The following is a 15,276-nucleotide window of genomic DNA, read 5'->3' on the forward strand; positions in this document are numbered from 1 at the left end:
TAACTTCTGTGCAGAGTACATCATGAGAAATGCTGGGCTGGAAGAAGCACAAGCTGGAAACAAGATTGCCGGGAGAAATATCAATCACCTCAGATATGCAGATGACACCACCCTTTTGGCAGAAAGTGAAGAGGAACTAAAAAGCCTCTTGATGAAAGTGAAAGAGGAGAGTGAAAAAGTTGGCTTAAAGCTCAACATTCAGAAAACGAAGATCATGGCATCTGGTCCCATCACTTCATGGCAAATAGATGGGGAAACAGTGAGAAAGTATTTGGGGGGGCTCCAAAATCACTGCAGATGGTGACTGCAGCCATGAAATTAAAAGACACTTGCTCCTTGGAAGGAAAGTTATGACCAACCTAGACAGCATATTAAAAAGCAGAGGCATTACTTTACTATCAAAGGTCCATCTAGTCAAAGCTATGGTTTTTCCAGTAGTCATGGATGGTACAGATGTGAGAATTGGACTATAAAGAAAGCTGAGTGCTGAAAGAATTGATGCTTTTGAACTGTGGTGTTGGAGAAGACTCTTAAGAATCCCTTGGACTGCAAGGAATTCCAACCACTCAACTCTAAAGTAAATCAGTCCTGAATATTCATTGGAAGGACTGGTGCTGAAGCTGAAACTCCAATACTCTGACCACCTGATGTGAAGAACTGACTCATTGGAAAAGCCCCTGATGCTGGGAAAGATTGAAGGCAGGAGGAGAAGGGGATGACGGAGGATGGGATGGTTGGATGGCATTACCAACGCGATGATTTTATGTAGGATCTGGGAGTTGGTGATGGACCGGGAAGCCTGGCATGTTGCAGTCCATGGGGTCGCAAAGAGTCGGACATGACTGAGCGACTGGACTGAACTGACTGTGATGCATGCTGGATCTTAGTTCCCCAATCAGAGACTGAATCCATACACCCTGCAGTGGAATCTTGGAGTCTTAACCACAGGACTGCCAGGCAACTCTCTGATTTTCAATATTACCAAACTATTAGAGGATTAACTCAAAGTTTGCCTCTTAGGTGCAGGCAGTTTTGCCTGGTCTAAATTATGATATTTCCAAATTTCTAAAGCATATCTGCTGTCTACAATAATCATTTGACACTTGTAGTTTATTAGGTACTAAAATTTGAGTTAAGAGTAGATTTTGGTGCTAGACTGCATAGGTTTGAATCCTGGGTCTTCAACTTGCTAGCTGTGTCAAATTGGGTAGGTGACTTAGCCCTTTCTGCTTATATAAAGTGGGGAAATTAGGTAGCTATTTTATTATCATATTGTGAGGATTAATTGAAAACAGTGCTGGGCACGAAGTAAATGCTATATCAGTATTTGTTATCATTAGCTTTCATGGTTATCATTTTTGCATACATTTTCTATCTCTAACAAGATTATAAAAATGGACTTGAAATCATGGCTTACATTGAATTTCCCTTATAATGTCCAACATGTTAGGATACTGACTACATGTAGTAGGCATACACTAAATACTTGGTGATTGAATAAGCACCCATGTACAGTCTGGTTGGCCTAGTAATAGTAAATAATAGATTTTTGTACGCTCGCCACATTCCAGGGATTATTATCAACGGAATGTATGTATTATTTCGTTCAAATCTAGTGGCTATGCCAAAGGATAGGTACAATTATTATCTTCATTTTACCAGTGAAGATTCACAGACATAGAAAAGCTGTTACTTTCCCAGGATAACAAAGCATGGGGCAGGAAGATGTCCTTATTTAAAAACACAATGATTTCCAAACTTCAGTGCACCTTGAATCACCCAAAAGGCTTGAAAAGATTACTAGGAATCATGTGCTACTTTCTGGTTTGGTGGATCTGGGTAGAGTGTAAGATTTTGCATATCTAACAGGCTCCTAGGTGATGATGAAGAGGCATACAGCGTTAAGAACCACTGCATTGGGTTATACTCTTTCCTCCGTGCTACACAACTTAAATCGCACTTGAAAACAGATGCTTCTAAGCCAGAGGTTGACAGGTTCTATTCTAAAACATGTGGAACATACCAGATTTGCCTAACAAACAGGGTAACATTAGAAATCTATGTGGAAACTCAGTTTTAAAGCAAAAAGAAAGAAAAATAGATTTTCTAGAAAAAATATAATAACTCTTCTGTGATAAGTTATCGGTAAGCAACAAATCACACAGGTGTTTGACTTGGTGTAAAAAGCTGCTATTTTCTTCACTAAAGGTCAATGGACAAATTTAAGAACCCAGTATATCTAGAAAGAGAATGTCATAGGTCTGCAGTGATCTTAGACAAGGGAGACAACAGGGACTACTCCCTAGACTCTTATCTTGTTCTACAGGTGGCTTAAGTCAGGTACAGGGATTGTAAACATAATAAGATCCTTGGTTTTTTGGTAAGATATCTTATATTCCTCTGAAATACTTAGAAAAACAAGGACCTTTCTGGCTATGGCCATACATCACAGGGAAACCTAATCAGGGCGAAAAGTCAACTGCCTCCACCCTAGGATCAGATGTACACCACTTTTTTTTTCAGTTATTCATTTCTCCTTGTCTTTATTTTGTTCATAAATGTATTTCTCTATCTGATCAAACTGATATGACTTGCTAACTTGATTCAAAATTAGGATTTTGAAATAGTTTTTCCTACCTGAATTTTAGTACATGTTTGTCTTTCCCTACACTTAGCATGTTGCCAAATCCACCTTGCTAAATTAGGCTACAAGACCAGTCCACTTTGGCTTGTTCTGCCTTGATATACCCATGTCCTGATATGATACAAATGTCAAATTTATAATAATTCATGTTAAATCATTTAACAAATGCATGCTTCTGGACTTAAAAAGAGATAGGAGTTCAGGCTATAAACATCATCAGTACTAGAAAATTCCAAATTGCATATGCAAAGTTTCTCAGTATACTAGGATGTAATTCACCTAGAACTGTAAATGAGTCTGAGATATGTAAGAGAAAAATCACTTGGAGCCAAGGGAAATAACAAGTGGGAAGCAAATGGTAGCAAATATTATAGGAACCCACAGGAGGATAGGAATAATTCTCATCAGCCAAAGTCAAAAGGATACATAGAAGAGACATTAGGCAGAATACTAAGAAAGCTGGAGGCATAGTAGTTGGGCTAAATTAGTACTAGTCTAAATAAAGATTTCTTTGAGATTTCCCTAACGGAACTTAAAAGGAAGTTTTGAAATCATCTCACTAATTCCAAGAAACATATTAAACAGATGGTACATGTCAGAAGCAAAATATCAACATATATTATATAAAGGAAAAAATGAAAATTAAGGAATCAACAAGTAGAAAAATTTAAATGTTCAGAATATAACCAAAATTGTCTGGGCATGCAAGAAGTAGGAAAATCAGAATCAGAAAAAAGAATTAATAAAAATAGACCTCAAAATCGGAGAAGGCAATGGCACCCCACTCCAGTACTCTTGCCTGGAAAATCCCATGGACAGAGGAACCTGGTAGGCTACAGTCCATGGGGTCGCTACGAGTCAGACACGACTGAGCGACTTTACTTTGACTTTTCACTTTCATGCATTGGAGAAGGAAATGGCAACCCACTCCAGTGTTCTTGCCTGGAGAATCCCAGGGACGGCGGAGCCTGGCGGGCTGCCATCTATGGGGTCGCATAGAGTCGGACATGACTGAAGTGACTTAGCAGCAGCAGCAGCAGCAGACCTCAAAATGAGGGAGATGATGAAATTAACATATAAAGAGGTTAAAACAGCTATTATAAATATTATCCATATGTTCAAGATGATTCAAGAATATATGAACGTGATTAAGAGAGAAACTGTAAATGTTAAAAAAAATAAATTTGTAGAAATGAAATCTACATCTAATCTGAACTGAAAAACAGTTTAGATGGGATTAACTGCAGAGCAGTTACACAAGAAGAAAATATCAGGGGATTTGAAGCCACAGCAATAACTAGTAAGACTGAAATATAGGCAGAAAACAAAAACAATAAACATAAGAACAAAGCAATAGTGACTTCAAGGATACATCAAGTGGTCTAATATGGGTGAAGTTGGAGTTCTCGTAGGAGAAGATAGAAGGAAGCAGAAAAAAATACTTAAAAATAATGGCCAAAATTTTTCACAATTTTATGGAAACTATGAATCTACTATATCCAAGATCCAAGAGGTTCAATAAATTCTAAGCAGAATTGCAACATGGATGGACTAAAAATTATCATATTAAGTGAGGTATGTCAGACAAAGACAAATATCATGTTATATCACTTATATGTGGAATCAAAAAAGTGATTTACAATACAGAAATAGACTCACAGACTTAGAAGATAAACTTATGGTTACCAAAGAATAAAGGCAGGCAAGAGGGGTACACTGGGAGCTGGCTTCCCTGGTGGCTCAGTGGTAAAGAATCTGCCCACCAATGCAGGAGACGAAAGAGACCCAGGTTTGATCTCTGGGTCAGGAAGATCCCCTGGAGAAGGAAATGGCAACCCACTCCAGTATTCTTGCCTGGGAAATCCCATGGACAGAGGGGCCTGGCAGGCTGTAGTTCATGGGGTTGCAAAAAAGTCAGACACGACTTAGTGACTGAATAACAACAACAAAATTAGCAGATATATACTGCTGCTGCTGCTGCTGCTGCTAAGTCACTTCAGTCATGTCCGACTCTGTGTGACCCCATAGACGGCAGCCCACCAGGCTCCCCCGCCCCTGGGATTCTCCAGGCAAGAACACAGATGTATACTACTATATATAAGATCAATAATAAGGACCTACTGCATAACATAGGGAACTATATTTAATATCTTATAATAACCCATAAGAGAAAAATTCTGAAAAGAATACACACACACAAATAATTGAATCATGTTGCTGTGCATCTGAAACTAACACAACATGGTAAAACAACTCTACAGCATTAGAAAAACGCTAAGCAAATAAACAAGGAAAAAATCCTAAGGAGAGTAAATCTATCTAAAACCACATCAAAGCACATTATAATCAAATTGCTGAAAACCACTGATAAAATCTTAAAAGTACCCAGAGACAGAGGAATGAAGACAAGAATGCCCACAGACTTCTCCTTAGAAACAGTGAAAGCCATAAGACAGTGGAGACACATTTTTTTAATAAAAAGATAACAATATTTTATTTGGGGCATTCACTCAGTATTTCACAGATCCTCAACAAGTTTTGAGGTAGGTTAATATTAGCATTTATTTTACAAACTAAAACCCAGGCAGAGATTACATCACTTGTTGCAAATCATAACAGGAGTCCTACCATAACCAAGAATAACATGGTTTTTCAGATTAATCTGATGTGTGTGAATTTAACAGTGATAGCTTGCAAATAGTCATTAAAAACAAAACAAAACTGAAACCCCATTAGATATTACAGAAATTCTACTTTGGGTATTTTGTAGTTCTTAAATCAGTCCTACAATGATTATACATGCTTTTGAATAACCTACTTACTCTCATTACAAATCTATTTATGTACAACTAATCCTTGTAATTGAAGAAGGAAATGTCAGCCCACTCTAGTACTCTTGCCTGGAAAATCCTATGGACAGAGGAGCCTGGCAGGCTACAGTCCATGGGGTCGCAAGAGTAGGACATGACTTAGCGACTAAATCATCACCAGTCTTTATAGCAACAAATTAGCACATTATTGATTTTGTTGTTTTCTGCTTTTGGGGTGCATGGACATGAAGATAATTGGCAAGCTTTCCTCAGAGTGTTAGGCAGCCTTTAGGTACAGGTGCTATGCTCAACGCACTATCTCTGATTTGGAGTCAAAGGAAAGCAGGTATCTAAGGAAGCCAAGATCCAGAAAAGATGCCTGGATCCAAAGGAGGTGGAGGCCCTGCACAAGTCAAAAAGAAGAAAAAAGCACTATCATTCAGGCTACTGATACTCAGCATCATGCTGCTGCTGCTAAGTCACTTCAGTCGTGTCTGACTCTGTGCGACCCCCACCAGGCTCCCCCGTCCCTGGGATTCTCCAGGCAAGAACACTGGAGTGGGTTGCCATTTCCTTCTCCAATGCATGAAAGTAAAAAGTGAAAGGGAAGTCGCTCAGTCATGTCTGACTCTTAGCGACCCCATGGACTGCAGCCCACCAGGCTCCTCTGTCCATGAGATTTGCCAGGCAAGAGTACTGGAGTTGGGGTGCCATTGCCTTCTCCACAGCATCATGCTACAGCATCACAATTTATGGGAAGAGCTCTTAAAAGACCAGTAAATTAGAGAGAGATAGGGTTATGAAATACTTGAAGAGGGGACTAACCACCAAGAGGAATAAGGTAATTTTTCAAGGTGATAAAAACGATTGTGATGATTTCTATACAATATTCATATTCATAAATAAAACTGATAAATTTTATTATATGTAAATTAATTCAAAAAACCTGATTATAAAAAAGATGTTGGCTATCTTGGGGAAAATGATGCTAGCATAATTTGAGAATTTCAGATTAGAGAACTTTTTTAAAAAGAAAATTCATTTTAAAAATTACAAATATTAAAAAAATTACAAATACAAATATTTTTTCATTTACATCTAGGTACTTACTGCAGTATTCCAAACAGAGGCCTGAATTCATACATGCTTATAATACATACTTTAACAGACAGCAACTTTCTCTTTTCAGAAATTAAATAAAATCAAATCATTACCAGAAAGGAAATAATTTTAAATGGCAAGCTACAGGATATAGATGACTCAAAAAGCAATTCCCCAAAAATGTATTTTCTATAAACAGAAACCTAAGTCAACATCATACTAAAATTGTCATATAATCAGTGGTATGGATCAGAATTATCATTTCAAATTTGCATTAGTTCTTACATGTACAAAAAATTTGTTTTAGGCAGAAGGTATTTTTTAAACTACTTTTATAAAATTATTCTATTTAGAATAACTTTTGAATTATTCTTTATTCACTTTTCCCAGGGAATTATTAATAATATACACAGAACAATTTTCATCAAACTGTGTTCTCTGCAATTATAATAAAGTACATACATAGGGTGCAACGATATTTATTTACCTCCAGTTTAGTTCTTGAAGAAGTGGGTTTCCAGTAAGAGACAATTCATGGAGAGAAAAGCATGCATCAAACCACTTTATGGCACTTGTAAGATCTATAGAAAATAAACAATAAAAATTATTATGAGGCATTACAGATAAAGAAAAATAGTTATACATAAATGACCACTTTATGTTTGACTGTTAAAGAAAAGCACAAAAATTATTTATTCTACAGAATATGTTTTTAAAAGATCATATTAAGAACAGACTCTGCTATCATAATACATTATTTCTACCATTTAGCAGCTGTGTGAATTTATGCAAATCATACAGTTGCTTGGAAATTCAGGTTTATATCTATCTCATAGAGTGAGAATTAAACGAGCATGTACACAGCTTAGAGCAAGCTTTGCCAGATCGTTAACACAACATATAAAAAAGTAAAATAAAAGTAATCTGATAGTGGTAAAAATTGAACATTTGCCTAAACAGAATTACATTTATACTTTCAAAAGTAAAAACAGTAGGTCAATCCAGCAATCCAGGGTACATTAAGAGTAATTTATACTGGAATTGCTCTCCCACAGAAAACAATCATAAAACTGGACAATAAACATGAAGCACCTGTTTTTAAGCCTGACTTGGGAGAAAACAGTAAACATACATGGTGAGCTAACTATCACAATTTATTTCTTTTTTTTGGCCTAAAAGTATTTAACCACTTTAGAGCAAGAAATTGGAAATCAAGCAAAGAGGCTGTTTTACTGAGTCATGAGGCCAAGTTTAGACATGAGGCTGGAATTTACGTTGAAAAGTACTGAGAAGAAGCTGAGTGTGTACATGTTGGTAGGAAGAGAATTGGGGGAAAAGTATATGTAAGGGTTTACCACAGCTCCTTGGACGAGTGCTAGACAGGGCAACATTCTGAAACACCTAGCAAAGTTAACCTGCTCTTAGGCTAAGGGCTGAGTGATGACAATATAGTTCATGCAGCAGGGAAAGACACTGGAATTTTAGCCCCATCAGATAAGACTTAACTGAATACAGCATCTCAGAGACTCAGCTAAAATCCAGAAAGACCATGTATTAGGAGTGATGACAATGCCCAAGGTTAGAGGAATGCACTGAGAGTTGAAAATTAAAATGATTTGCTGGAGGAGAGAATGAAATTAAGGTTGACAGAAACACAATTATCCATCAATACCTTAACTGCCTTCTAGAATTACATTTACTACACTTTAAAAGAAAGATAACAATAGCTGGACTCAGTAAACTGTAGTATGAACAATGCTCAGCATACAGTTACAAAGTATTGGACATTAAAAAGAAACAGGAAAATATGATGTAGCATTAAGAGAAAAACAGTTAAAAGGTAGATCAAGGTGGACCAAATAGAAATCAATTTTTTGACAAAGACACCAAAGTCAATCAATGTTGAAAGCAGTTTGTTCAACAAATGTTTCTGGAAAAACTAAATGTTGTTTAGTTGTTCAACAACAACAACAACTCATCTTTGACTCCACACCATTTGTAAAAATTAACTTGAGGTAGGTCATAGACCTAAAAGTAAAAACTTAAAGTACAAGACCTTTATAAGAAAGTTAAAAAGCATAGAAAATTATCTCATTCTGGATGTAGAAAAATATTACAAAGGACACAGACAGCAAAAATTATTAAAAATAAAAAAATTTAAATTTCTGCTTATCTTAACAAAATTAATAGGTAAAAGAAAGACTGGGACAGAACACCCACAAAACATATGTCTGGCAAAGAATTTCATCCAGAATACATAAAGAATTTATTCAAATCAATAAAAGCAAATAGCCAAATTTTTAAAATGGTAAGATACTTGAAAAGACACAAAACAATATGCAGAAACCATCAAAAAATGTATGCAAAGATGCTCAATATCATTATCCATCAGGGAAGTGCAAACTAAAACCATAACAAGATAACACAATGATATACCAGAACCTTGTAGAATGCAGTGATTAGAACTCTAATGTGGGCAAGTGAAATGTTACAACTATTTGGTAAAACAGTTTTATTAGTTTCTTATAAAGTTAAACATGCACTAACAGGGGCTTCCCTGGTGGTTCAGATGGTAAAGACACTGCCTGCAATGCAGCAGACCCAGGTTCAATCCTTCGATTGGGAAGATTCCCTGGAGAAGGGAATGGCAACCCACTCCAAGACTCTTGCCTGGAAAATTCCATGGATGCAGGAGCCTGATGGACTAGAGTCCACAGGGTCGAAAAGAGTCGGACACAACTGAGTGACTTCACTTCACTTCTACTATTCTTGCCTAGAGAATTCCATGGACAGAGGAGCCTGGAGGGCTATAGTCCATGGGGCCACAAAGAGTTGGACATGACTGAGTGACTAATACTTTCCACTTTGACTTTCATGCAGCTACTCTATTATTCAGTAATTACATCCCTAAACATATATCCAAGAAAACTGAAAACTTATGTTACAAAAGTATTTGTAAAAAAAAAAAAAAAGTATTTGTACATGAATTTCCATAGGAACTTTATAATCAGAGTGCCCCAAACAGATGGTCAATACTGAAATCAGATTGATCATATCCCTTGCAGCTAAAGATAGAGAAGCTCTATATCAGCAAAAACAAGACCAGGAACTGACATGGCTCAGATCACGAACTCCTTATTGCAAACTTAAGACTTAAGAAAGTAGGGAAAACTACTACACCATTCAGGTATGACCTAAATCAAATCTCTTACTACTATACAACAGATTCAAAGGATTAGATATGATAGAGTGCCTGAAGAACTTTGGACAGAAGTTCGTGACATTGCACAGGAGTCAGTGATCAAAACCATCCCCAAGAAAAAGAAAAGCAAAAAGGCAAAATGGTATATTGAGGAGGCCTTACAAATAGGTAAGAAAAGAAGAGAAGCTAAAGATAAAGGAGCAAAGAAAAGATATATCCATCTGAATACAGAGTTCCAAAGAATAGCAAGGACAGATAAGAAAGACTTCCTCAGTGATCAATGCAAAGAAACAGAGGAAAACAATAGAATAGAAAAGACTAGAGATCTCTTCAAGAAAATTAGAGATAACAAGGGAACATTTCAAGCAAAGATGGGCACAATAAACAAAAGAAATGGTATGGACCTAACAGAAGCAGAAGAGATTAAGAAGAGGTGGCAAAAATACACTGAAGAACTATACAAAAAAAAGTCTTAATGACTGAGATAACCAAAGGTGTGTGATCATCCACCTAGAGCCAGACATCCTGGAGTGTGAAGTCAAGTGCTTAGGAAGCATCACCATGAACAAAGCTAGTGGAGGTGATGGAATTCTAGCTGAGCTATTTCAAATCCTAAAAGATGATGATGTGAAAGTGCTGCACTCAATATGCCAGCAAATTTGGAAAACTCAGCAGTTGCCACAGGATTAGGTCAGTTTTCATTTCAATCCCAAAGAAAAGAAATGCTCAAACTACTTCACAGTTGCACTCATCTCACACACTCAAAATTCACCAAGTTAGGCTTCAAGCACATGAACCAAGAACTTCCAGATGTTTAAGCTGGATCTAGAAAAGGCAGAGGAACCAGAGATCAAATTGCCAACATCCACCGAATCATCAAAAAGCAAGAGAGTTCCAGAAAACATCTACTTCCACTTCATTGACTATGTCAAAGCCTTCGACTGTGTGGATCACAATAAACTCTGGAAAATTATTAAAGGGATAGGAATAGCAGACCACCTTACCTGTCTCCTGAGGAATCTGTATGCAGGTCAAGAAGCAACAGTTAGAACTGGATGTGGTGTACTCCTTTCCCAAAGGAGTACATCAAGGCTGTATATTTTCACCCTGCTTATTTAACTTACATGTAGAGCACATTATGCGAAGTATAGGGTTGGATGAAGCACAAGCTGGAATTAAGATTACTGGAAGAAATATCAGTAACCTCAGATATGCAGATGACACCACCTGCAGAAAGCAAAGAGGAACTAAAGAGCCTCTTGATGAAAGTGAAAGAGGAGAGTGAAAAGGCTGGCTTAAAACTCAACATTCAAAAAAACAAAAATCATGGCACCCAGTCCCATCACTTCATGGCAAACAGATGGGAAAACAGTGACAGACTTTATTTTCTTGGGTTCTAAAATCACTGCAGATGGTGACTGCAGCCATGAAATTAAAAGACATCTGCTCCTTGGAAGAAAAACTATGACCAACCTAGACAGCATATTAAAAAGCAGAGAGATTACTTTGTCATCAAAGGTCTGTCTAGCAAAGCTATGGTTTTTCCAGTAGTCAAGTATGGATGTGAGAGTTGGACTATAAAGAAATCTGAGTGACAAAGAATTGATGCTTTTGAACTGTGGTGTTGGAGAAGACTCTTGAGAGTTCCTTGGACTGCAAAGAGATCCAACCAGTCCATCCTAACAGAAATCAGTCCTGAGTATTCATTGGAAGGACTAATGCTGAAGTTGAAGTTACAGTACTTTGGCCACCTGATGCGAAGATGTGACTCTTTAGAAAAGCCCCAGTGCTGGGAAAGAGTGAAGGTAGGAGGAAAAGGGGCAACAGAAGATGAGATGGTTGGAAGGCATCACTGACCAGATGTTCATGAGTTTGAGCAAACCTCGGGAGTTGGTGATGGACAGGGAAGTCTGGAGTGCTGCAGTCCATGGGGTTGCAGAGTCGAACACTACTAAGCAACTGAACTTAACTGATCCCAAACAGCAAACAAAATATTAATCAACAGGAAAATGGACAAACTGTGATGTATTCATGCAATGGACCACACATCAGGGGAAAAAAAAAAACATATTGCTGATATAAACAACTGAACAACTGATGTGGTGGAATATCCCAAGAATGCCAAACAAAATCTAGAGTCAACAAAGAACATACTGTTTGATTCCATTAATATAAAGATGTAGGAAAGTTAGATTTAACCTATGGTGACAAATTTAGAACTGTGATTATCTCTACAAGGGGACTGACTAAAATTTGGGATTGGAAGTTTGAGGGTGAGGGATTGTTTAACCAAATCAATACATCATTCTTTAATAAACTTTTTGATGGATGTCTCCTCTGTAATGGTTAGGTGTCAACAAGTTAGACAAATGTGTTTACTTATCTTCATTAGACTAATTTTTTTCATAGGTATAGGATATATGAATTTTAAATAAGAATATAATTCTCACATTTTCCAAGGTTTACCAGAAAGATATGGAAGTAATATGAGTTTAAAAGTATAAAGAAAATTTTAATTAAATTATTTCACCACACATTCAAAGGAGTTTAGAATACCTGGCACCATAATAAGCCATTCTGGCATTTTGACTATTTTAAGTTAAATGCACTTAAAAAAAAAAGGAGCAAATTTAAGAGCCCTCTAATCTTCCTTCTTTTTCTTAAAAGCAAGAAATTAAATTCCCATGTGAAAGATATTTTCCTATAACAGAAGCAAAGAGACATTTTTGTCTTAAGGATGGGAAGCTAAGGCCAAGAGTTATGTATGCAAACAAGCCTGTTAAACTAGCCTTTATTTCCTAGTCACTTTTCAATCCAATTAACTACCTTACTGCCCAAGCCCCTTGGCCTCCTCTCATTTTCATGATTTACTACTCTTTGTCCAACTAACTATGTAAGTTCAACCTTAACTGCTTCTTGGGGTCTTAATTTTCTTGTGAGAACTCTCATGTACATGTAAAAAAAAAAATTAAAACTTGTATTTTTTTTCTTCTATTTATCTGACTTACATCAGTTTAATTCTCAGGCCCAGTTTGAGAAAAGAGAAAATTTTCTTCCTCTACACCATTTTGTATAGGTATGTTATATACATCTACACAGAACATTTCCTTACCATATTTAGAACAGAAACCCAAAAGCTTATTATTTGAGAAACAACTATGTATTATTATAAACTTACCAGAAAGACAATTGTTGCTGACATCCAATTTTTCCAAAGAAACAAAATGAAAAAGTGGTACGATTTTTGTCAGGCTGAAAACCAAAATGGAATTTAAAGAAAATATAAATTGGAGTGTTCTTAATATTATTAATGTAATTATACAATAATATATTTATTTAATACAATAATATAATGTTATAAATTATAACTCTGGATGAAATTCATAACAGTTGCATTTTCACAATAAAATACAATAATGTAACATTAAATAAAAGTACTTTAAAAAATATAGTAGTTATAAGATGCTAAATATTTATTCTATAATATATTTATAATAACATATACAAACATATTAATATTTATATTTATTTCTATTTTTTTTTTAACAAATACTTAATGACAAATATCTACTCCTCTGAAACATACAGTATATCTCATCTAATCTTGCAGCAACCTTAGAAAGTAGATATTTTTTTTTTCCTATTTATTTATTTTATTTTTTATTTTTTTAATTTTTTAATTTTTTTAATTTTTTTTAATGTATTCTTTTTTTTAAATTTATTTATTTATTTTTAATTTTTACTTTACATGATCATGGAATTGCTAATATCAATAATAAATATCAGGAAGCTTAATGTGTGCTTGGTATTAAAATAAGAATAAATGGGCTTTCTATTGTTTTGTTTTGTCTTTGTATATGGCTAAATTTACGAAGAATTCATAATTTCTTTGTATTTTTTTGGCTTAAACATATAACAAACCATTAAGAGTCAAAAACATAAGATTGTTTATTTTTACTTATTAACAATATTAGAGTCAATAACTTTTTAATTTTAAAAAGTTTCATTTACTAGATTCAAAGTATTATAAGTCCTGTAAGTATAAAAGTTACACTGGGGTTATTTTTAAATAGGAAATATGCATTTAAGGAACAGAATAATAGAAAATGTTTTCTATTGATAAAATACTTAAATTTATCAAAGATATACTAATATTTAAAATTCATACTCATTAATATAAGCATGTTCAAATTCTAATAGTAAACTTTTCTCTGGCTTTTAAAACTTTCTATCATTTTTAAAGATACAACTGTCATTAATACCCCACATTCAAACAAGGAATATAAGTGATATTGAAAATATTCACAGTATTAGTAACAAAAAGCTATGAAGGGAAAATTAATTTTAGTTTGATTTGCATTTCAAACTAAGACAAGATTACACTTTCTTTGTTACATAGCATCACATTACCCTAGCTACCTGCAATAAAAATTAAGCTAGTTCATCTAAATCTTTAAAAAAGATGAAAATTTCTTTGTATAACATATATTCTCGTCACAAATAAAAAAAGTCTTCTGAATTAATGCCCTCTATAAATGCTAAAGATTCATACATGTTCAGAATAAGCTTTTACTAAAGGAGTACTTCTGGTACAAAACAGAAAAAAAGTATGTATTAACTTCTACTTTTACTTTCTTGGTGTTTATAATGTCCCTCCAGTTGTCCTGGCAGAGATTTTTACATCTTTATTCCTACCAACATCTTGCCATGGTAAAAACAACAACAACAACAGCAAAAAAAAAGAAAAGTACTATTATTCTAAGATCAGAAGTTTACAGTATAATATTGTGACTGGAAGCCTCATGTCACTCCTCTCTTGGATTATCCTGTTCTACATTAGAAGAGAAACAGAAGATGGTACTGATGCTAAAATAGACTAAATAAGGAGACTGGAAGATCTCTCTGATTATATTCAATCCTAAGTACAATATTAGTATTTATACTACCTGAGCAACACTAATTCCAGGGGAAAATATCCAAGGTAATAAAAGAAAAAGTGATCAAATATTGGTCATTACATTTGTATATATGGTTCATTATCTGCATATACATTCCTTAATAGCAAAATTTACTGAAACATCACATGTATTCTAAAAAAGAAAGAAATGTAAAACTTTTTCAATACATAATCAATGGATTTGAGTCCTAATTTTATGACATTTCCTACTCAGGCATTCTAGATCATTATTACAAGTAGGAAATTTAAGTTCTTCAAGTGAAAATACAATACTAATAAATGCATTTATTAAAAGAAAATTCTTACTTTTTTTACCTTTAGTATATTTCTAATACTAAATCTTTGCCCTTATGCTAAAAGGATTTTGAAAGATTAATAGATACTGAGTTTTTCTCTTTTGTCAGATGATCTCATGTTTTTAACCAATAAGTTATATTTGGTAACATATAGGTTATAAGAGACATCAACTAAAAATAACCAATAAAGTTTTAAAATTGAAAATAAAATTATCTTTGCAAAAATAAAGTATTTCTTCAGGTAAAGAAATATTTGGTTTAACTAC

At 34.8% G+C, this 15,276-nt stretch overlaps 1 protein-coding gene across 2 annotated transcripts in view; it reads right to left on the bottom strand.

Annotated features, from left to right (window-relative positions):
• Positions 1–15,276, bottom strand: part of LRRIQ1 (leucine rich repeats and IQ motif containing 1) — a 208,903-nt gene that overhangs the window by 118,256 nt on the left and 75,371 nt on the right. For both annotated transcript variants that reach the window (XM_040234476.1, XM_040234475.1), the window contains 2 exons: positions 12,936–13,009; positions 7,043–7,136 (listed from right to left, as the gene is read on the bottom strand). In XM_040234476.1, the coding sequence (XP_040090410.1) occupies positions 7,043–7,136; positions 12,936–13,009 (168 nt within the window). The remainder of the gene's footprint in view (positions 1–7,042; positions 7,137–12,935; positions 13,010–15,276) is intronic.

The sequence above is a fragment of the Oryx dammah genome, unplaced genomic scaffold (genome assembly GCF_014754425.2).
Source record: "Oryx dammah isolate SB20612 unplaced genomic scaffold, SCBI_Odam_1.1 HiC_scaffold_29, whole genome shotgun sequence".
NCBI lineage: Eukaryota > Metazoa > Chordata > Mammalia > Artiodactyla > Bovidae > Oryx > Oryx dammah.